The sequence below is a fragment of the Microcaecilia unicolor genome, chromosome 1 (assembly GCF_901765095.1).
Source record: "Microcaecilia unicolor chromosome 1, aMicUni1.1, whole genome shotgun sequence".
Taxonomy (NCBI): Eukaryota; Metazoa; Chordata; class Amphibia; order Gymnophiona; family Siphonopidae; genus Microcaecilia; species Microcaecilia unicolor.
This window is the reverse complement of record NC_044031.1, coordinates 45,686,421-45,709,691: the sequence shown is the minus strand read 5'-3', so window position 1 is coordinate 45,709,691 and position 23,271 is coordinate 45,686,421. Positions and strand designations below refer to the sequence as shown.

Here is a 23,271-nt window from a genome sequence, read left to right as displayed (position 1 = left end):
TGTCCTCATTACCAGAGTGTCAGTTTCCCAAAAGAGCAAGATTAGACACTGTCCCTCCAAGCGGTGGTATTGGCGCTGCTGTGCTGGGGAGCTGGAGAATACTGATCCCCTAAATGAAAGCTTTGCTACAAAACCAGCAAGAATTCACTAACCCTACAATAAGACTCTCTCTCTCTTTCTTCTGTCCCACCCATATATCACAAACACTAGGGCACTCAGTGTGTAACCTCAGGACAGGAAGCTAACTACCGGCTTCACTCTGAAAGTCATCTTCCCTTTCTGTCATTCTGAAAGAGAAGCTGTTGCATCCAGTTGCTGTTCTGGTCTTTTCTGAATCATTCTTTTAATTTTTTCCACCTTGTTCTACTTCCTTCTCTGGAGGCCAAGCTCGAGCCCCCCCCCCCCCCCCCGAGGATGGCTGAGCAGGAGAGCCTGGAGTTTGGAAAGGCTGATTTTGTCCTGCTGGACTGCGTCACGATGGAGGACTTCATGGCCAATTTGAAACTCAGGTGAGTCTAAGCCTGCTAAGACTGCTTCTCAGTGCCAACAGATCCCCCCCCCCTCTGCCTCTGCACCCAGGGGAAGAAGGTGCTGGGGCGCAAGGGGTAGGGCAGGTACTGTTACTCCCGGCACTAGCACTGTGAGACTGGGGGAATACTGCTGGTTCATGCTGGCAGGGAAGTGAACACTGCTGGGAAATGCATGATACAAAAGTGAAAGCGTGCTTGGGTCATACGGTGTAGTAAATTTAAAACAAATCGGAGAAATGTTTCTTCACCCGACGCATAATTAAACTCTGGAATTCGTTGCCAGAGAACGTGGTGAAGGCAATTAGCTTGGCAGAGTTTAGAAAGGGGTTAGACGGTTTCCTAAAGGACAAGTCCATAAACCGCTACTAAATGGACGTGTAATTAGACTCTGGAATTCGTTGCCGGAGAACGTGGTACGGGCGGTTAACTTGACGGAGTTTAAAAAGGGGTTAGATAGATTCCTAAAGGACAAGTCCATAGACCGCTATTAAATGGACTTGGAAAAATTCCGCATTTTAGGTATAACTTGTCTGGAATGTTTTTACGTTTGGGGAGCGTGCCAGGTGCCCTTGACCTGGATTGGCCACTGTCGGTGACAGGATGCTGGGCTAGATGGACCTTTGGTCTTTCCCAGTATGGCACTACTTATGTACTTATGTACTTATATGTACGTTTGGGAAGCTCGCCAGGTGCCCTTGGCCTGGATTGGCCGCTGTCGTGGACAAGATGCTGGGCTCGATGGACCCTTGGTCTTTTCCCAGTGTGGCATTACTTATGTACTTATGTCCTCTACTTGGCTCACTTTTATTACATAGAGCAGTGATTTAACCTATTGTGATGTCATAGTGGCTCATTCCACCAATAAGAGCCAACCTCATTAGTGATGTCACGATGGCTTGATTGTATAGAATGTTTGTACGTTTGGGAAGCTTGCCAGGTGCCCTTGGCCTGAATTGGCCGCTGTCATGGACAGGATGCTGGGCTCGATGGACCCTTGGTCTTTACCCAGTATGGCATTACTTATGTACGTATGTACTTCAGTGCTGTGCAGTGCCACACTGTACTGTATTGGGGTGCTATGCTATATCTAGTCTTAAAGATCTGCACAGAGGCCTTCTACAGCCTAGATGAGACTGTGCAGAGCAATCTCAGCGTAATAACCTCAAAGAGCTTACGAATTATAGGGTCCTTTTACTAAGCTGCTGTGCTAGTGGCAGCAGCCATTTTTGCCACACGCCAGGCCCCCTTTGACCGTGGCGGGTAAAAAGCTCCCCCGAAAGAAATGGCCGTGCAGTAAGTTTGCACCTGCCACGCAGTCGTTTTGGAGGGAGCACTTACCCAGTGGTAACCCCCCGGAGGGAATATTTTTTCCAATATTCCCGCTTGCGCCGGAAATGCTGCGTGCTGGGGGTGGAGCTATTGCCGGCACCCGTGTAGGGCTGGCTGTAGTTCCGGATCGCAGTGTGGCAAGTCCTTGCCACGCGACAACCCTTTAGTAAAAGGGCCCCTATGTGGGGATCAGACACATATGAAACACAAATATGGAGAAACAGGACTGACAGGTGAAGCGATGATCAAGCACACATTAGGGACAGCTGCAGCAAAACACAAATAGTACGATAACCTTATTAAGGAGGCATTTTTGCAACATATATGGACACTTTGAGATTACGGTTAATATCAAAGCAATCAGAAACAAAGAAGCTCCATTGAATAAAACACATACAGAATAGGGTGTAGTAAATCTAGCCAAATTAAGTGCTGGAAGGAAAAGCCTCAGATGTCTCAAGGGTAATGCAGTTGATATATATTTTTCTTACATTTGTACCCTGCGCTTTCCCACTCATAGCAGGTTCAATGCGGCTTACATATTATATACAGGTACTTATTTGTACCTGGGGCAATGGAGGGTTAAGTGACTTGCCCAGAGTCAAAAGGAGCTGCCTGTGCCTGCAGTGGGAATTGAACACAGTTCCCCAGGACCAAAGTCCACCACCTAACCAATAGGCTACTCCTCTACTAGCACATTCCATATAGAAGCCTGCCCTTGCAGCCGCGCAGGCTTCTGTTTCTGTGAGTCTGACATCCTGCACGTGCAGGACGTCAGACTCACAGAAGCAGAAGCCTGTGCAGCCTTCTACATGTAATGTTGGAATGTTGCTATTGGAATAGCAACATTCCATGTAGAATCTCCAATAGTAGCAACATTCCATGTAGAATCTCAAATAGGGAAAGGAAACTGGGACTTGATATGCTGCCTTTCTGTGGGGTTTACATAGTATATACAGGTACTTATTTGTACCTGGGGCAATGGAGGGTTAAGTGACTTGCCCAGAGTCACAAGGAGCTGCCTGTGCCTGTAGTGGGAATTTCACACAGTTCCCCAGGACCAAAGTCCACCACTCTAACCACTAGGCCACTCCTCCACTCCACACTTTTTATTGCACAACCAAAGTGGTTTATATATCTAATATAATAAAACGCACCGTGAACGTTCTGAAGACAACGTTCTGAAGTCACTCAAACACTCCCTGTAGGGTTCGTGGATTCATGGTGTGAAGCCACCCAGCCGTCTCTGCCCCGCCCTCGCGTCAAATGTCATGACGTCGAGGGCGGAAAAAAAACCAAACAAACGGATCGCACCCACGCATGGTGCATTTTATTATATTAGATTTACCTCCGTGGTGGCGGTTCCGGCAGCGCAGCGTCAGGGAAGGAGGCGGCGCTCCCGACGTCTCTAGCCTTCCCTTCGCTGTGTTCCGCCTTCTTCTGATGTCAAGGATGACGTCAAAAGAAGGCGGAACACAGCGAAGGGAAGACTAGTCGTCGGGAGCGCCGCCTCCTTCCCTGACACTGCGCTGCCGGAACCGCCATGGAGGTAAATTTAAAAAGAAAAAAAAAAAAGGGATGTTGGGGGGAGAGAAGAGGGTGGGCAGTAAAGTTGAACAATGGGAGCGGGAGGGCAGGGGAGAAACGACAGCATGGATGCGAAGGGGGGGGCATGAATGCGAAGGGGGGGGGAAAGAGGGCTGGCCAGGCTGGGACATGGGAGAGAGAGGAGCATGGATGCGAGGGGGGGTCAAGGAAGGGAGAGAGGGGAATTGCAGGAAAAGGATGAATGGAGGGGGCAGGGGACAGAGGAGCATGGATGGGCATGGATTGGGAGGGCAGGGCTCAGGGAGAGAGGGGAATTGCTGGAAAGGGATGAATGGAGGGGACAGATGGCCATGGATGGATATGGATTGCAGGGCAGGGCTCAGGGAGAGAGGGGAATTGCTGGATAGGGATGAATGGAGGGGGAAGGTGACAGAGGAGCATGGATGGGCATGGATTGGGAGGGCAGGGCTCAGGGAGAGAGGGGAATTGCTGGATAGGGATGAATGGAGGGGACAGATGGGCATGGATGGATATGGATTGCAGGGCAGGGCTCAGGGAGAGAGGGGAATTGCTGGATAGGGATGAATGGAGGGGGCAGGTGACAGAGGAGCATGGATGGGCATGGATTGGGAGGGCAGGGCTCAGGGAGAGAGGGGAATTGCTGGAAAAGGATGAATGGAGGGGGCAGGGGACAGATGGGCATGGATTGGGAGGGCAGGGCTCACACTCTCTCTCTCATATACAATGTCTTTCTGACTCTCACTCTCACACACTCTGTCTCACACTGTATCACATTCACTCTCTATGTGCCACACAGTCACGTTTGCACATCAGAATAAGAAAAGGTCACTTATTTACAAATCTTGAATTAGAAAATCTTGAAAGACACTGCCCGAAAAGAGTCAGCAAATGGCATGGCGGTCGGTCCCACTGATGGTGGCCAGTGTTTCACCTAGTGCTGCATAAGGGTCCCTGGACTACATGTCTGTGGATAAAAGATATGTAAAAAAATTACTCAGTTTTTAGCATCAGATGGGGTGGGACCTGGCAGAGATATGCAGAAGCCTGAGCCTATGCCTGCTTGGGACCTTGCCTTTCTGCTTACCATTGAAGTTTTCACATTAAAATTGGAGCCGCAAAAGAAACCACCATGGTTTGAGGGAAAGGAGTGGACTGTAATGGAGTTGGGGAGGCAGGAAGGGGAGAGGGGGTATTCTGGATCATGTGGGGCGGGGCTAGGAGGTGGAGGAGTAGCCTAGTGGTTAGTGCAGTGGACTTTGATCCTGGGGAACTGAGTTCAATCCCCACTGCAGCTCCCTGTGACTCTGGGCAAGTCACCTAACCCTCCATTGCCCCTGGTACAAAATAAGTACCTGAATATATGTAAACCATTTTGAATGTAGTTGCAAAAACCTCAGAAAGGCAGTATGTCAAGTCCCATTTCCCTTCCCTTTATTCTGACACCTGTATCCTCTAGTATCTGGGAAGGTGCAATGCCCCCTTCTTGGTAGGATTACCATATGACTCCAGAAAAAGGAGGACAGATTGAGACAGTCTGGGTTTTACTTCCATTGATTTCAATAGAAGCAAAGCCTGGCCTGGAACAATGTGTCCTCCTTTTTCTGGAGCCATGTGATAACCCTACTTGTTGGTCTCCTCAAACTACTTGTATGGTCTTCTGTCCTAGGAGACTGCCTAGTGCTAGGGCAGCCTTGCCTACGAGGTCCTCCAGGCCCCTCAGGAATACCAGACTCACACACTAAAGCCTTCAGGAAAACTCTGACTGGGACTGGGTCCCTTCAGATCTATTGATCCCACGCACTTTCTGAACTCAACTGGACATCCAGAACTCTCCAGATCTACTCTGGCTTGAATTGTGTTCTTTTCTCTCAGGCCAAGATGGGACACCTTGTTTTCTGGTCCAAGAACTAGCTAGCCACAGAGCCAGCTCCCTTCTGTTTCTCTGCAGCACCAACTCTTTTTGGGCTGTAATTTTTTGGCCAAGTCTCAGGAAAATCCCTAGAATTTTATTAGGCAGAACTTTTTATAGTTCCCTCCAAAAACCAAAAGGGGAACATCCATTTAATCAGATGAACACCTTAGCCCATTCTCACTACTCAGTACAGAGTAGGAGCAGAGGCTCCAGAAATTTCCTCATTTTAAAACCAGGATTATTTGGAGCTCTCTTACACAGCTAAAATCAGTCAAGTACTTTGTACCTCATATTTGTGTGGTGGCTGAGTGGGGACAAAATAGTGTCTGTACTTTTGAAAATGCTGCTTTTCTCCCTTGACTTAGCCACTCCTGTTCTCTAGAATACAGCTTTTCAACCAGTTAAAAGTAACCGTGCTTGTCTCAGCAGAGCAGATGAGGGTAATTTTCAGCATAGCTGCTCTTATACCATGACTGGAGGAGTAGCCTAATGCAGTGCCGTAGCGAGGGCAGCTGACACCTGGGGCGGGTCGCCGCTGCGCACCCCCCCCCGGGTACAGCACAGCACACCCCCCCTCGGCGAGCACCCTCCCCCCCGGAGCGCATTTGTACTTTCATAGGGAAGCGGCGAGGGGCGATCCGCCCCGAGTGCACGTCGCTGGGAGCTGCGTCGGCTCCGCTGGTTCCCTGCTCTCTCTGCCCTGGAACAGGAAGTAACCTGTTCCGGGGCAGAGGGAGCAGGGAACCAGTGAAGCTGACACCCCCCCAGCGGCGTGCACCCGGGGCGGACCGCCCCACCGCCGCCCCCCCTTCCTACGCCACTGGCCTTAATGGTTAGTGCTAGTAGGATGAGAATCAGAGAAACAGGGTTCAATTTCCACTTCAGCTCCTTGTGATCCTGGGCAGATCACTTAGGGGTCCTTTTACTAAGGTGCACTGAAAAATGGCCTGCGGTAGTGTAGGCGCGGGTTTTGGGTGCGCGCAGAATCATTTTTCAGCGCACCTGTAAAAAAGGCCTTTTTTAAATTTTTGCCAAAAATGGACATGCAGCAAAGTGAAAATTGCCGCACGTCCATTTTGGGTCTGAGACCTTACCGCCAGCCATTGGCCTAGTGGTAAAGTCTCGTGCGGTAACCAGGCAGTAATGACCTACGCGCGCCACATGCCACTTGGCGTGCATCCGATACGCGCGGCAGAAAAATAAAAATTATTTTTCGGTTGCGCGTATCGGCCACACGCCAAATATTAAATTAACACAAGAGCCATGAGGTCGCTGTGAGGTAACTCCATTTTGGCACATGTTGGGTGCATGTAGACGCTTACACAGGTTAGTAAAAGGGTCCCTTAACCTTCCGTTGCCCCAGGTACAAAAACTTAGATTGTGGGTCCACTAGGGACAAAGAAAGTACCTGTATATAATATATAAACTGCTTTGGCTGTAACACAGAAAGGCTCTGAGGGTAGATGACTTAAAAAAATTTGTCCTCCCTGTGTGTAATACATGCTTCTTCTTATTTAGGGTGCAATCTCCAATAGTCGTATTGTTTGCTACACACACGACCACTTTTAGCCCATGTGCATTGCAATCATTTTTCAAATGTCTATGGTCTGTGTCCTAATCGTGGCTGGATAGCTAGGCCAATGCCAGGTAGACTTTTACAGTCTGTGCCCCGATCAGGACTGGATGGGCTAGAGTGGGCTTCGATGATAGCTTCAGTAGCAGGGGCATAGTCAGACCTCGACGGGAGAGGGGGCCACAGCCCAAAGTGAGGAGGCACATTTTGGTCCGCTTCCCCCTGCTGCCCCCACCGTTGCCGCCGCTCCCCCCCACCTGCCCACCCGTCACCATTGGAAGGTACCTTGGCTGGCAGGGGGTCCCCAACCCCCACCAGCTAAAGCATTTGTCCCACACTGGCCTCACATTGCCTGGCATCCTGTCCTGTTTTCAGTGCCATGCACGCTCGTTTTAATGAAACTGAGCATGAGTACGGCGCTGAAAACAGGATAGAGTGCCAGGCAATGTAAGACTAGCGTGGGGCAAGTGCCTTAGCTGGTGGGGGTTGCGGACCCCTGCTAGCCAAACCGGGGGCCCCAGAGCCAATTTGGGGGGCCCAGGGCCCCGTGCCCCCCCCCCCCCCGTAGTTATGCCACTGTTCAGTAGTTGGAGAACAAGGCTAGTTCCAGGCGGACTTCTACGGTCTGTGCCCTGAAAATAGACAAACACAAATCAAGATCAAATATACACATATGTAGTATCTTATCATACCATAAGCTATGAGTTTATCTTGTTGGGCAGACTGGATGGAACATACAGGTCTTTATCTGCCGTTATTTACTATGTTACAACATGCGTTCTTTCTCTTTAAAAAATTAGCTTGTGCAAAGAACACACATTGGAAGTACCGTGAAGGGGATGAAATGATGTATGTTTGCTTGAAAATGTAAGTTGAGTGCTCTCTTTTAGTCCCCAGCCTAAACACAGCCTCTTTCTTTTTAACGTAGCTAAAAGAATACAGGCTATAGGGGACTGCACTCATTAACCACTCAATAACTCATTAAAGGTATAGTGGAATTGGAGAAGGTGCAGCGAAGGGCAACGAAAATGATAGCGGGGATGAGACAACTTCCCTATGAAGAAAGACCAAGGAGGCTAGGGCTTTTCAGCTTGGAGAAGAGACGACTGAGGGGAGACATGATAGAGGTATATAAAATAATGAATGGAGTGGAACAGGTGGATGTGAAGCGTCTGTTCACGCTTTCCAAAAATACTAGGACTGGGGGGCATGCGATGAAACTACAGTGTAGTACATTTAAAACAAATAGGAGAAAATGTTTCTTCACCCAACGCGTAATTAAACTCTGGAATTCGTTGCCGGAGAACATGGTGAAGGCGGTTAGCTTGGCAGAGTTTTAAAAGGGTTTGGACGGTTTCCTGAAGGACAAGTCCATAGACCACTACGAAATGGACTTGGGAAAAATCCACAATTTCGGGAATAACATGTATAGAATGTTTTGTATGTTGGGAAGCTTGTCAGGTGCCCTTGACCTGGATTGGCCGCTGTCGGGGACAGAATGCTGGGCTCGATGGGCCTTTGGTCTTTTCCCAGTAAGGCATTACTTATGTACTTATGTACTAACCAGACAGAAGCGGCGTTTTCAGCTGGGTAAATCACCATTTAAAGTGCAGCCACACATAATACAATATTTAAAGCTTTGGGAGGTTTTTATGCGTGATTAGAGTTTAAGATGGAATTCAGCTAAGTTTAAGGTACTTCTGAGGTCTTTCTCTCCCTTAAGTTCCTGTAATATTTTAGGGTTTGTAATCTGTGCTAGTGATGTGGATCTTATTTGTTGGCACAGCGTAGGGGGTCCCTGTAACCCAGAGGCAAAAACCTCAGCATGGCACTTCCCATACAACTTAATACATTTAAGATCTGTGTTATATGCATATTGGGCGTACTTCTAAAAGTAGGGGTATACCAATGGCAATGCAAAGGAAGGAGAGTTTAGGCAGGCAGTGGCAGTCTCCAAATTTATTGAGGGCAAATAGAAAAGAAAGACCTGACACGGAGCCGTGTTTCGTTGAACAATCGCCTGCTGCAGGAGTCATGTGATCTATGATGCTTCAGCAGAATAAAATATTATGGTGATGGTGCTACAGGATACAGCCAAATCAGCTGACCAGCAGAACCAAAAATACAAAGCCTGTGCAGACTTGGCAAGATGCTATTGCTCCGCTCAGCCACTGCGCTCACAGATTTGGCAAGATGCCGTTGTTATGCTCAGCTCTTGCGCTCGTATGCTGGGCCTTTTTGGTTCTGCTGGTCAGCTGATTTGCCGGGTCTGTTTTCTATTTGTCTTCAACAAATTTTGAGACTGCCACTGACTGCCTGGACTTTCCCTCCTTTGGATTGCCATTGTTGTATCCCTAGTGTTTGGTTTTGGATTGCTCTTTTGTAGAGGTTTGACTTTGCCTTTTGTGGTTTTGTTGTGGTACTTCTACATGCTGAATACACATGTAAGCCAATACGCCTCTTCCGTTCCTCAACCCCAAATCAGTTAGCCAGCCCTACAGTAGCACATACTAGACTTCAGACTACTTGCCATTCTGCTTTTTCCTCCTTAACCCCATTGCTATGGAACATGTTGCCTTTCGCTCTTCACACTTTTTAAAGCTGCCTTGAAAACTCATCTATTTACCATGGCTTTTCCGTCTGATCCTTGAGCTGTGGTGGTTCGTCCGGCCAGTGGGCAGCTTTGTGCTTCTTATCTGACTTACTTTCCATTTCCTAGCTTTGCTTAATTCTCTTTCGCTTTCAGTTGGAGTTCCTTTTCCTTATTTTCTGTATTGTATTGTTTTTATAGTTGATTGTAAATCGCTTTGATTTTATTAAACTAAGGGGTCCGTTTACAAAGCCACGGTAAAAATTGGCCTGTGGTAGTATGGGTGCATATGTTAGGTGCACGCTGGGCCATTTTTTACCACGGCTGGGAAAAGGCTATTTTATAATGGGCTGGGAAATAGGTCTGCACTTATATTAAAACTAGTATGCGCCTGAACCCTTACTGTCACCCAATGACCTAGCGCTATGGGCTCACGCACTACCCATATGGTAACCATGCAGTGCGCACCAAAATGGGTGTGCTGCTGGTTACCTCCGAGAACCCCCCCCCCCCCCCCCAAGGTAGAAAATAGAAAATTAATTTCTACCACAGGATTTGGCACATGCCAAAATCAGAATGACCACCGGGCACACATGCTGTCCCGATGGTAGTGCCGATTGGGCACTGCACCTTTGTAAAAGGGTCTTTCACAATTCCTGGAGAATTGCGAAAACAATTCTAATACCAGACTCCATGATTAACATAATAAAAACTTCATAAACAAAAATGTTTAAAATGTTTTTCTAAATAAGCAATAACTAGTCAAACTAGATGCATGCCAACAAGAGCGCATCTAGTTTTACACAAATTGCATGGACTTGGCCATGTTTTGGTTTGGGCCGAAATGCCAGTGCATTTTCGACTGAAACCGAAACTCCCTCCCCTGACCAAAAGCACCACCCTTCACCACTTGTAGGCCCTTCCTGGGCCTACCTTAGAAGCCCTGGTGACCTAGTGGCCTAGTCGAGGCAGGAGCAATCCCCAATCACTCTTGCCCATGCTGGCTCCATGGGCGGATGTGGCAACCATTTTGAATGCGGAGCCAGCATGGGCAGGAGTGACTGGGGATTGCTCTTGCCCAGACTAGGCCATTAGACCACCAGGGCTTCTAAGGTAGACCCAGGAAGGACCTATGGATGGTGGGAGGGCAGCACGTTTGGTCAGGGGGCCTGCATTCCATCAGAAGTGCCTCACTTTCTGTTGAGGGGGCCAAGTGGCCTGCTTTTGGGAGAGGGGAGGTGTGACAGTTTTGGCTTCGTTTTGGCCAAAACTGTGCAGCGAATTTTGGCTACAGATTCAGTTTTGGCAGAAACTGAAAACCCTGCTTTTGGTTGCCCTCTAGGATGAATGCTGCTGCTGTTTATATAGGTTTTTGGCTCACCCCAAATCTCACTCAAAATTAACATGACTAACTTTGGCTGTATAATGATTTATATAGTTAAATGTTAACCATTCCAGTAGGACAATTTCAAAAATTGTTGAAATAAAATAAACTTATGCAGTTGGCACCTGATGCCAGCCTCAAAACTCCTTGTCAATACTGACCCCCCCCCCCCCCCCCCCCCCCCCCAAGTTTTCAACTTTGGCAAGTCATATCCTGGGCTATGCACTCTAGAGCTAAAAGCTGCCCAAATGGAATAGTTTGATCATTAGGAAACGTGAATAACTTCTCTCTGGAGATCAGCTGATAGCTGTTAGGCAATTTAAGTCAGCAGATTGTTGGCAGGAGCTGGTGAAGTGAACACCTTGGGTCTGGTACGACTGGTGCAAAGCTAGCATTCTTTTGACATCTCAGAATACAATTCTGATCAAGGCTGTATGTGCAGGCACGTCATAGACAGAATGTAGAGATTGCGACTGAAATGTCCAGGAGGGGACATTACTGTAGTATTTCAGAAACAGGTCTGTCAGTGTAGAGCCTATTCTAAAACGCATATAGGAGCAGCTATTTTAAAAGATACAAATTGAAAAATTGAACTTAGGAAGATGGCAACTTACACAGGCAGGTCCCACATGCAAGTTGGTGTTTACCACATAGGCTTATAAGTTACACATAAGAACAGGAGCCCTCAAAAACACAGAAGTCACGCCAAACATAGCAAAGGTGACAGGAAGTAAAAGCTGGACAATGTCCAAAGTGCATAGAATGTTTATTAATGTTGCATAGAGAAATGATACACCTATGTGCAGCATGAAAAACGCAGCTGAGTGTCAACTTGTACTTTTCTCAAAGAGATATTGAGCACCAATAACACCCGACAGAAGACTCCAGAGGCAGGCCATCTGGCCGAAACACAACTTGTGTCGAGTCATGCACTTTGAACTAGGGGCATAGCCAGACTTCGGCGGGAGGGGGGTCCAGAGCTCGAGGTGAGGGGGCACATTTTAGCTCCCCCGGTGCTGCCGACCCCCCCCCCCCCGCCATTGCTACCCCCCCCCGCCATTGCTAACCCCCCCCACCAACTTTGACCTCCCCCGCCATTGCCAACCCCCCCTGCCGATAACCCAACGACCCCCCCTCCCGCCGCCGTCTACCTTTGCTGGCGGGGGACCCCAACCCCCACCAGCCGAGCCGAGGTCCTTTTCTTCCCAATCCTGTGCAACAGGGGCGTAGCCAGACTTCCGTGGGAGGGGGGTCCAAAGCCTGAGGGGAGGGGGCACATTTTAGCCCTCCCCTGGCACTGCCCCCCCCCCCACGGCTGCCTACCTTCACTTTTGCTGGCGGGGGACCCCACTCCCCGCCAGCCGACGTCCTCTCCGTCCTGCTCCTGCTCTTGTTGCATGCATTGGTGACGTCCTGCACGTTGTACGTGCAGGACGTCAGACTCAGAGAACAGAGTTCTCTTCTCTGAGTCTGACGTCACACGTACAATGTGCAGGACGTCAGCAATGCATGCAACAGCAGGAGCAGGATGGAGAGGACGTCGGCTGGTGGGGAGTGGGGTCCCCCGCCAGCAAAAGTGAAGGTAGGCAGCGGCGGAGGCGGGTTCGCCAGGAGGGGGGACCAGGCTGGAATCTACGGGGGCCCAGGCCCCCTCAAGCCCCACGTAGCTATGCCACTGCCGTGCAAGGCTTCGTTCTAGTCTGGTGCAGGACATCAGACTCACAGAAACAGAACAAAGCCTTGGGTCCCCCACCAGCAAAGGTAGGCAGTGGCGGGAGGGGGGGTCATCAGCAGGGGGGTCCAGGGGCAAATCTATGGGGGCCCAGGCCCCCGTGGCCCCATACTGGCTACGCCCCTGCTTTGAACATTGTCTAGCTTTTGCTTCCTGTCACCTTCGCTGTGTTTGGCGTGACATATGTATACCTGCCATTTTGCAAATCTACACATCCATATCACTAATTAATAATGGAGGTTGCAATCCTTAATTATTTTCATTTTGGAAGGGGAAATAAGCAATGGAACTTTAAGAAGGGAACTTCCTTAATGCATTCTATAAAAGGCTGGGCCCAAATGACCCTTTTTAAAAGCATATGTGTGAAGGAGCAGTTGTACATCCCGACATTGAAATATCGAGATGTATATGTGCGCTCCCTTTCTGAATTGGAGAATACACATTAAGATCTACACATACCCCCCAATTCCACAAAATTCATCAAAAATTGCACGCGCAATTTAATTGAATAATGACCCAATTAGTGCCAATAATTGTCTTTTAAACAAGCAATTATTAGCCCTCTCCTCAAGTCACTTCACTGGCTTCCTATCCGTTTCCGCATACAGTTCAAACTCCTCTTATTAACCTATAAGTGCATTCACTCTGCAGCTCCTCAGTACCTCTCCACTCTCATCTCTCCCTACATTCCTCCCTGTAAACTCCGTTCACTGGGTAAATCTCTCTTATCTCCAACCTTCTCCTCCACTGCTAACTCCAGACTCCGTTCCTTTTATCTTGCTGCACCATATGCCTGGAATAGACTTCCTGAGCCGGTACGTCAAGCTCCATCTCTGGCCGTCTTCAAATCTAAGCTAAAAGCCCACCTTTTTGATGCTGCTTTTAACTCTTAACCCTTATTCACTTGTTCAGAACCCTTATTTTATCATCCTCACTTTAATATTCCCTTATCTCTCGTTTGTTCTGTCTGTCCTAATTAGATTGTAAACTCTGTCGATCAGGGACTGTCTCTTCATGTTCAAGTGTACAGTGCTGCGTACGTCTAGTAGCGCTATAGAAATGATAAGTAGTAGTAGTAGTAATTGAATTCAATTAACATGAACACACGTAAATTTAGGCATGTGATCTACGCCTACATTTTATGTGCATCCTGGAAAAGGGGGCGTAGAAATGGGAGGGTCATAGACATTTTGGGGTGGAGCATGAGCATGGATTTGATTTACGTGCACAATTCTATAAGGGGGATCCGCGTATAAATTTAGGCAGGGGCATTTGACCCATGTTTTCATTGGTGCAAATGTGTGCGCCTAAATTTATGTGTGACCCCTGTGCTTAAGCGGTATTCTATAAATCACATCTAACTTTAGGCATGGCTTCTAGAATAGCACTTAAGTGGTTTTTTTCCTGTGCTGATTTTTTAGGTATGATTTATAGAGTTCACTCCATAGTGCAGATTTACATCTCTAAATAGCGGCTTTCTGAAACTGGGTTTACACATGCACGTGATACACATGTGTTTATGTCAGCATTTTTCACATGTAGATCGAGAATAGGGCTTCTAAATTGGCCTCAGTGGTGTACCTACCTTATATGGCACCTGGGGTGGAGCACCCCTCTCCAGGAGAGTGTGCACCACTCCAGGCAGCGCACATCCCCTTCCTCCTCCTTCAAGCAAGGGGGTGCATGGAGCAGATGTGCGGCTGTAGGCTTTGCCGGTCCCCTGCCCCCTCTGACATCAACTTCCTGTGTGGGGCAGTGCCCTCCACTGCCCCGCTCTAGGTACTTTTGTCTTAAAAAAACTTGGCCTCCTCGCCCAGGTGACTTGTAAAATTACCTTCTCAGTTGCACTAACCTCACTGTAGATAAAGCAGATGTAGTCAATGCTATCTACTGAAATGGTGGTAACTGCTCTTAACAGTACCATGTGTAACAAAAAATGGGCGGAAGATATCCAGAAGGACCAGACTAAAACCACAAATATAAACAACAGCCTACTCGCCATTGCTGCCTCTCGACGTCTATGCAGACAGTACTTACAAACTCACTCTGACAGTATCATTGATCATCTCACTTTTTCTGTGAGATCCTCTTTGGAGAAATACCAGTATAAGCCAGTTTTAAAGACCCCTGAGGAAGGCCTTTTTGGCCGAAACACGGATCGTGTTGGGTCATAATAAACTTTTTTTGGCTTTTATATTTGTGGCTTTAGTCTGGTCCTTCTGGATATCTTCCGCCCATTTTTTGTTACACTTTTGTCCTTTTGCGGGAGATTTTGGACTCTCCTTTGTGGTGTTTTCTTAACAGTACCATGCCATATCATGTCGTATGTAAGGCATTATGCCACCAGTCCTTGCCCAGTCTCCACTGCATTCTACGTTATGCGGTTAGCATGGAATTAGGACGTGCTAAGAGTCATACAGTAACTGTTAACATGGGCATATGAAAACAATGCACATTAATTGCACAAAACAATTGTAGAAAATTTATTTGAAAATCCAGAAGTATGCATGTAAGTCTTAACCCTGTCACCAACTCTCCCCTCAGGAATGCCTATGCTCATCACAATGAAAAATTACTTTATTTGCTTACAAAATCTCATATACAGCTCCCTCTGGCCAACAATGAACTCAAAGTAGTTTACAGATCATAGGTGCCAGCTCTGTGGATGCTTGAGCACCCCCAATATTGAGCAAACTCCTTGACTGTGTCCAGGAAGAGGTAATTTCCACTGGATTTAGTACCCCAATCATTTTGAAAAGTTGACTCCTATGTTACAAATTATCTTCCATCATTAAAACAAAAGTCTAACAATCATAAAACATCTACCACCATCAGGAAAACACAAATCTTCCCCTACTACTACTCCACTTGGAAAAGAACATCTCAACTCCTTCCTCAGGAGCAAACAAGATTTGCTACTAAGGTGAAGTGGAAGGCTTATCTCTGACATGCCAAGTCACAAGCTTAAGGGTCCTGATCTCACGTATTGTCTTCCTCCCTACTCCCCAGTGGTCTCCCGCATGAGTCTAGCATTGCCTCACTTCTCTTTCCTCTTCTTCCTTCCTTCCAGCAGGACCAGCATCTCCCCTTCCCTTTCCTTTTTCCCCCCCTGCCGCTCGGGTCCTACAATATGCCTGTTTGCCGGCTGTCTTCCATCAGGCCTTTTCTAACTAGCCCTGGGGTCCTTCCCTCTGTCACAACTTCCTGTTGCCTCATAGACAGAATGTGGGAGAGGGAAAGAAGCCTCAGAGGAGCCCTGGAGAGAGCTTGATTATAGGAAGTTGTGAAGAACCTGCAAGTTTGTAGGGCCCATGTAGAAGGGAGGGGGGCAGGCAGAGGGAAGAGGGAAGAGAAGACGCCATACTTGCAGGAAGAAGGGGGTGGGAATGCTGCACTTGAATGGAAGGGGTGGGGACAGAGGGGAGTGGAATGCAGGATTTGAATGGAAGGGGTGGGAAAGCTGCATTTGGATGGAAGGGAAGGGAGACGGTGAAATGCTGCACATGAATGTAAGGGTAGGAAGTGGGGGAAATGTGCATGATGGGAAGGGTAGGGGAAATGCTGCACTTGGATAGGAGGGAAGGGAGAGGGGGAAATGCTGCAAGTGGATGAAAGAAAAAAGAGAGAGAGTTGGGAGAGGAGAAAGAAAAGGATGCCAACATGTTGGGGGGGGGGGGGGGGGAGAGATAGAAGAAGAGATGCCAAGATAGTAGAGGGAGAGAGAAGAGAAGAAATGCCAAGGTAGTGGAGATGGTGGTGGGGGAGAGGAAGAGATGCCAGGATCTGTGGGGAAAGAAGGAGAAGTGGTGGACCTGTAAAGTGGAGACAGAACAGGAGTGAGGAAAGAGAGAGAAGCACTTGCTGGACCCCTGGGAAGGGCGGTGAGGAGAGGGATGAAAGAGAGAGGGAGAAATGCTGGCTTGGGAAGGCGAAGACAGGAGGGAAGGAAGAGAGAGGGAGAGATGCTGACACGAGTTGGGGGCATAGGGTCACAAAAGAGGTATGTTGGATAGGGCAAGAATAGGGACACAGTGATGGGAGATGCTCAATATGGCGAGAAGATAGGGGCAAGGACACAGGGGTGATACTGGGTAGGATAGATAGGGACACAGAGAGAAGATGGGAACATCTGAAAGGCTGAAGTGCCAAATGGACAAGGAGACTCTGGCAAGATAGTTAAAAGAAGTGGATCAAACTGGAGGGGGGAGGTTGTGTTATAAGTTAAAGAGGGAATTGAGTCAAACAAAATAAAAATTCTGCAGTAAACAGATAGCAACAAGGAAACCTTACGGATAGAAACTCCATGTGTGAAGTGAAAGAATAGAGCTATACTACAGTCCATCAGGCCGGAATGAAAGACAAACATAGAAATGTTGAAAGAAATTAGGAAAGCTGGAAAATTTGGCACCAATATAATAATGAGTGATTTCAATTACTCTAATATTGATTGGATAAATGTCACACCAGGGAGCACTAGGGAGATAAAATTCCTAGACAAAATAAATGACTGCTTCTTGGAGCAGCTGGTCCAGGAACTGACAAGAGGGGGAGCTATTTTAGATCTAGTCCTTAGTGGAATGCAGGGCATAGTACGAGAGGTAACTGTGTTGGGTGCACAGGGAAACAGTGTTCATAACATAATCAAATTTGAGCTAATATCTGGAGTGAAGTCACTAAGGAAAGCTACTGTATCAGCATTTAATTTTTGAAAGGGCAACTATGATAAAAGGAGGAAAATGGTTACAAAAAACCTAAAAGGATTAGCTGCTAAGGGTAGGACTTTAAATCAGGCATGGACGTTGTTTAAAAATACCATCTTTCATTTCCCTAGGGTTTTCTCTGTTACCCCTAGGGAAATGCTTAGAAGATATATTAAAGAAATATTTGGTGTGCCTGAGGAATCTATTCCTCCTTTTTCTCAAATTAACTATCTTCTAGCTAAACCCGTGGAGGGTCAACAGAATTTGGATCAGAATAATTTACTGTTAGATGTTTTAGTCTTTGGATAGCGAAGCGGCAGTGGCTTCAACCTTGTTGGCCACTGTCTCCTTTGCACCAGATACTGTAAGAATTGCTTGTTCAAGATGTTTTCAAAAACAAGGAGAAGACCCTCATGGGCTTTAAAATTTAGGTTTTTCCAGATGTATCAAGAGACACTCAGAAGAGACTTTGCCAGTTTCTATTGCTTAAACCAGGAGTACTCCACATTTGCCCTATCTTTTAAATATGTTATCCTACCAATCTGTAAAATAAGTGTTTTTTGAACCTTCTCTCACTGATTTTCTAGCTGTTAAACAGCTTGTGGGGGTTAGTTAACATCTGCGATTTGCTCAATATTTTATTTTATGGTGTCCCATATTACGTTAGGTTTAAGTTTCCTGGTACAAATTCTTTTATAAAATTGTTCCACTCTATGAAGTCTTAGATCCATCTCTTATGTGGACTTGACTGTAACTACCTATTTCATTAGTTTTTTAAAAATAGTTTTCCTATTATTGTTACGTTTGGTGGATAGTATCACTTTTCTGTACAACTATTTCCTTGGTTGTAGGATTTAAAATGATAAATAAAATAAAAACACTGTCTTTCAAGCTCAGATGAGATGTGTTCCATGTATTAATAAAAGTTGAAAGAAGAGCAATTGACAGCAAGCATGGTTAAAAGGAAAAGTGAAAGAGGCTATTAGAGCCAAAAGAACATCCTTCAAAGAATGGAAAAAGGATCTGAACGTAGAAAACAAGAAGCAACATAAACATGGCAAGTTAGATGCAAAGCATTGATAAAGAAGGCTAAAAGAAAATATAAATAGAAACTTGCCACAGAAGTGAAAAATCATAGCAATAACATTTTCAGGTATATCAGAAGCAGAATGTCTGTGAGGGAATCCGTGGGACCATTAAATCATCACGGAGTATAAGGAGCACTCATGGAGGACAAGGCCATAACAGAGAGACTGAATTAATTCTTTGCTTCGGATTTTACTAAAGAAGAGGTAAGAGATCTACCTGCACCATGAGTGGAGGAACTGAAAGAAATCTCAGTGAACCTGGAAGATGTACTGAGCCAAATTGACAAACTAAAGACTAGTAAATCACCTGGACTGGATGGTATACAACCCAGAGTACTGAAAGAACTCAAATATGAAACTGTTGATCTGATGTTGGGGTGCATTTTAGAAAAATTGTCCATAGTACCTGAAGATTGGAAGGTGGCCAAAGAAACGCCAATTTTTTAAAAAGGGTTCCAGGGATGATATGGTTATCAATAGAAATCAAACAAAATAAAACATGGAAAAGAAAATAAGATGATACCTTTTTTATTGGACATAACTTAATACATTTCTTGATTAGCTTTCGAAGGTTGCCCTTCTTCATCAGATCGGAAATAAGCAAATGTGCTAGCTGACAGTGTATATAAGTGAAAACATTCAAGCATTACTATGACAGTCTGACAGGGTGGGAGGATGGGGGTGGGTAGGAGGTATGCATGGGGACATCAAAGCATATCATTGATATTCTAACAGGATGGGTGTGGATAGGTGAGGGGTGGGGTGATCAACAGAGACATACAGCTTTATGGTTTATAATGGGCTAGGAACCCCAGATCTTTGTTAAGTCCTTTCTGTTGGGTGTTAAAATATTCAATCATTCTGACTTCAAAGGTCTTACGTTCTTGTATGGTTTTAAAGTTACCTTTCAGTATTCTCACTGTGAAATCACTGGTATAGTGTCCTGGTTCTGTGAAGTGCTGTCCTACTTAGGGATGATATGGGAAATTACAGCCTAGTAAGCCTGATGGCAGTGCCGGGTAAAACAGTGGAAATTACTATAAAGAATAAAATTACTGAACACATAGACAAACATGGTTTAATGGGACATAGATTCAGCCATGGAAAGTCTTGCCTCACCAATTTCCTTCATTTCTATGAAGCCGTGAATAAACATGTGGATAAAGGTAAGCCAGTTGATGTAGTCTATCTAGATTTTCAGAAAGCTTTTGACAAAGTCCTCCAGGATAGGAGGCAATGTTCTGTTGTGGATTAGGAATTGGTTAATGGATAGAAAACAGAGGGAAGCACCGTAATGCTGTTCTGAATCTTTCCTTTAGGCGCTTGACTCATTCTTTTTATGGGTTCAAAAGTGCAGATGTTTCCTGATCTTTCAAGAGAGACACAGATGAGGCGCAAGGCATTTCTGGCTTATCGTGCCAGGGTGCAAGCTGTAGGCAAGATTTCCTTGTATGTTTCGTTATATATGAGGGTAAACAGTTTCAGATTTTTGAACCTGAAAACTCAGAAGGATTTCTAAAAGCTGAAGAGGAAATAAACGTTATTGTGCAACCTTTATGCATGGTGCTAGGGACAGGCTTGGGAGGGTTTTTCTGGGGTGGCGTTTGTCATTATTTTTTAATTTTATTTCTTACGTATAGTAATTGCCTAATTCTTGGATCAATATTTCTTTATTTGTGGATGAATATTTGACTCTTTTTCTTTTTGATTGTGGGGTTTAGTTTTCTTTATTTATTTGATATCCTGAATGGTGATATGTTAAACGTTTGTGAAATTTCAATAAAGTAACATAGTAACATAGTAGATGACGGCAGAAAAAGACCTGCATGGTCCATCTAGTCTGCCCAAGACAAACTCATATGTGTATACCTTACCTTGAATTTGTACCTGTCCTTTTCAGAGCACAGACCATATAAGTCTGCCCAGCAGTATTTCCCGCCTCCCAACCACCAGTCCCGCCTCCCATCAGCGGCTCAGGTACAGACCGTATAAGTCTGCCCTCCCCTATCCTCGCCTCCCAAGCACCACCCCCTCTTCTCCCCAACTGCTCCGCCACCCAATTTCAGCTAAGCTTCTGAGGATCCATTCCTTCTGCACAGGATTCCTCTATGCATATCCCACGCATGTTTGAACTCCATTACCATTTTCATCTCCACCACCTCCCGCGGGAGGGCATTCCAAGCGTCCACCACCCTCTCCGTGAAAAAATACTTCCTGACATCTTTCCTGAATCTGCCCCCCTTCAATCTCATTTCATGTCCTCTTGTTCTACCGCCTTCCCATCTCTGGAAAAGATTCGTTTGCGGATTAATACCTTTCAAATATTTGAACGTCTGTATCATATCATCCCTGTTCCTCCTTTCCTCCAGGGTGTACATGTTCAGGTCAGCAAGCCTCTCTTCATACGTCTTGGAACGTAAATCCCATACCATCCTCGCAGCTTTTCTTTGCACCGCTTCCATTTTTTTAACATCCTTCGCAAGATACGGCCTCCAAAACTGAACACAATACTCCAGGTGGGGCCTCACCAACGTCTTATACAGGGGCATTAAAACCTCCTTTCTTCTGCTGGTCACTCCTCTCTCTATACAGCCTAGCAATCTTCTAGCTACTGCCACCGCCTTGTCGCACTGTTTTGTCGCCTTCAGGTCCTCAGATACTATCACCCCAAGATCCCTCTCCCCGTCCGTGCCTATCAGACTCTCCCTGCCTAACACATAAGTCTCCCTTGGATTTCTACTCCCTAAGTGCATCACTTTGCATTTCTTCGCATTGAATTTTAATTGCCAAACGTTAGACCATTCTTCTAGCTTCTGAAGATCTTTTTTCATGTTTTCCACACCCTCCGGGGTGTCCACTCTGTTGGAAATCTTGGTGTCATCCGCAAAAAGGCAAACTTTACCTTGTAACCCTTCGGCAATGTCACTCACAAATATATTGAACAGAATTGGCCCCAGCACCGATCCCTGAGGCACTCCACTACTCACCTTTCCCTCCTCCGAGCGAACTCCATTCACCACCACCCTCTGGCGTCTGTCCGTCAACCAGTTCCTAATCCAGTTCACCACTTCGGGTCCTATCTTCAGGCCGTCTAGTTTATTTAAGAGCCTCCTGTGGGGAACCGTGTCGAAAGCCTTGCTGAAATCTAAGTAGATGACGTCCATAGCACGTCCTTGATTTAATTCTCCTGTCACCCAGTCAAAGAATTCAATGAGATTCGTTTGGCACGATTTCCCTTTGGTGAAACCATGTTGTCTCAGATCTTGCAACTTATTGGCTTCCAGGAAATTCACTATCCTTTCCTTCAGCATGGCTTCCATTACTTTTCCAATAACCGAAGTGAGGCTTACCGGCCTGTAGTTTCCAGCTTCTTCCCTATCCCCACTTTTGTGAAGAGGTACCACCTCCGCCGTTCTCCAATCCCTCGGAACCTCTCCCGTCTCCAAGGATTTATTAAACAAGTCTTTAAGAGGACCCGCCAGAACCTCTCTGAGCTCCCTCAGTATTCTGGGGTGGATCCCGTCCGGCCCCATGTCTTTGTCCACCTTTAGCTTTTCAAGTTGTTGATACACACTCTCTTCTGTGAACGGCGCTCTATCCACCTCATTCTCAGGTGTACTTTTGCTAGTCCCTCTCGGTCCTTCCCCAGGGTTTTCTTCAGTGAAAACAGAACAAAAGTATCTATTTAGCAAATTGGCTTTTTCTTCATCATTTTCTACATAGCGTTTTGTTGTATCTTTTAGTCTCACAATTCCCTTTATAGTCTTTCTCCTTTCACTAATATACCTGAAGAAGTTTTTGTCTCCCCTCCTTACATTTCTAGCCATTTGTTCTTCCGCTTGCACCTTCGCCAGACGTACCTCTCTCTTGGCTTCTTTCAGTTTCATCCGGTATTCGTCCCCGTGGTAGGGTTAAATGGCCATTTCTCCCAGTGGTGGAGGGTGACTAGTGGAGTGCCCCAGGGATCTATATTAGGATGGGTGCTATTTAACATATTTATAAATGATCTAGAAATAGGAATGACAAGTGAGGTGATTAAATTTGCAGATGACACAAAACTGTTAAAAATTGTTAAAATGATGTAGACTGTGAAAAATTGCAGGAAGACCTTAGGAAACTGGAAGACTGGGCGTCCAAATGGAACATTAAATTTAATGTAGACAAATGAAAAGTGAAGCACATTGGGAAGAATAATCCAAAACATAGTTACCTAATGCTAGGATCCACCTTGGGGGTCAGCACCCAAGAAAATGATCTAGGTGTTGTTGTAGACAATATGCTGATATCTTCTGCCCAGTGTGCATCGGTGGCCGAAAAAGCAAACAAGATGCTAGGAATTATTAGGAAAGGGATGGTAAATAAGATGAAGAATATTAAAATGCCTCTGTATCGTTCCATGGTGCGACCCCCCACCTTGAGCATTGCGTTCAATTCTGGTCGCTGTATCTCAAAAAAGATATAGCAGAATTAGAAAAAGTTAAAAGAAGAGCGACCAAAATGACAAAGAGGATGGAACTCCTCCCATATGAGGAAAGGCTTAAGAGGTTAGGGCTCTTCAGCTTGGAAAAGAGATGGCTGAGGGGAGATATGATTGAGGTCTTTAAAATCCTGAGTGGTGTAGAATGAGTAGAAGTGAATCCGAATCAATTTTTTTTATTCTGAAAAAGTACAAAGACTAGGGGACATTCAATGAAGTTAACATGGTAATACTTTTAAAACAAACAGGAGAAATATATATATTTTTTCACTCAATAATCACTTAAGCTCTGGAACTTGTTGCCAGAGGATGAGGTTAGTGTATCTGAGTCTAAAAAAGGTTTGGACAAGTTCCTGGAGGAAAAGTCCACAGTTTGCTATTGAGATA

At 46.1% G+C, this 23,271-nt stretch overlaps 1 protein-coding gene across 1 annotated transcript in view; it reads left to right on the top strand.

Annotated features, from left to right (window-relative positions):
* Positions 1–276: 276 nt before the first annotated feature.
* Positions 277–23,271, top strand: part of MYO1G (myosin IG) — a 367,932-nt gene continuing 344,937 nt past the window's right edge. Inside the window, exon 1 of the mRNA XM_030196702.1 lies at positions 277–509. Coding sequence (XP_030052562.1) covers positions 415–509 — 95 coding nt within the window. The 5' untranslated portion in view covers positions 277–414. The remainder of the gene's footprint in view (positions 510–23,271) is intronic.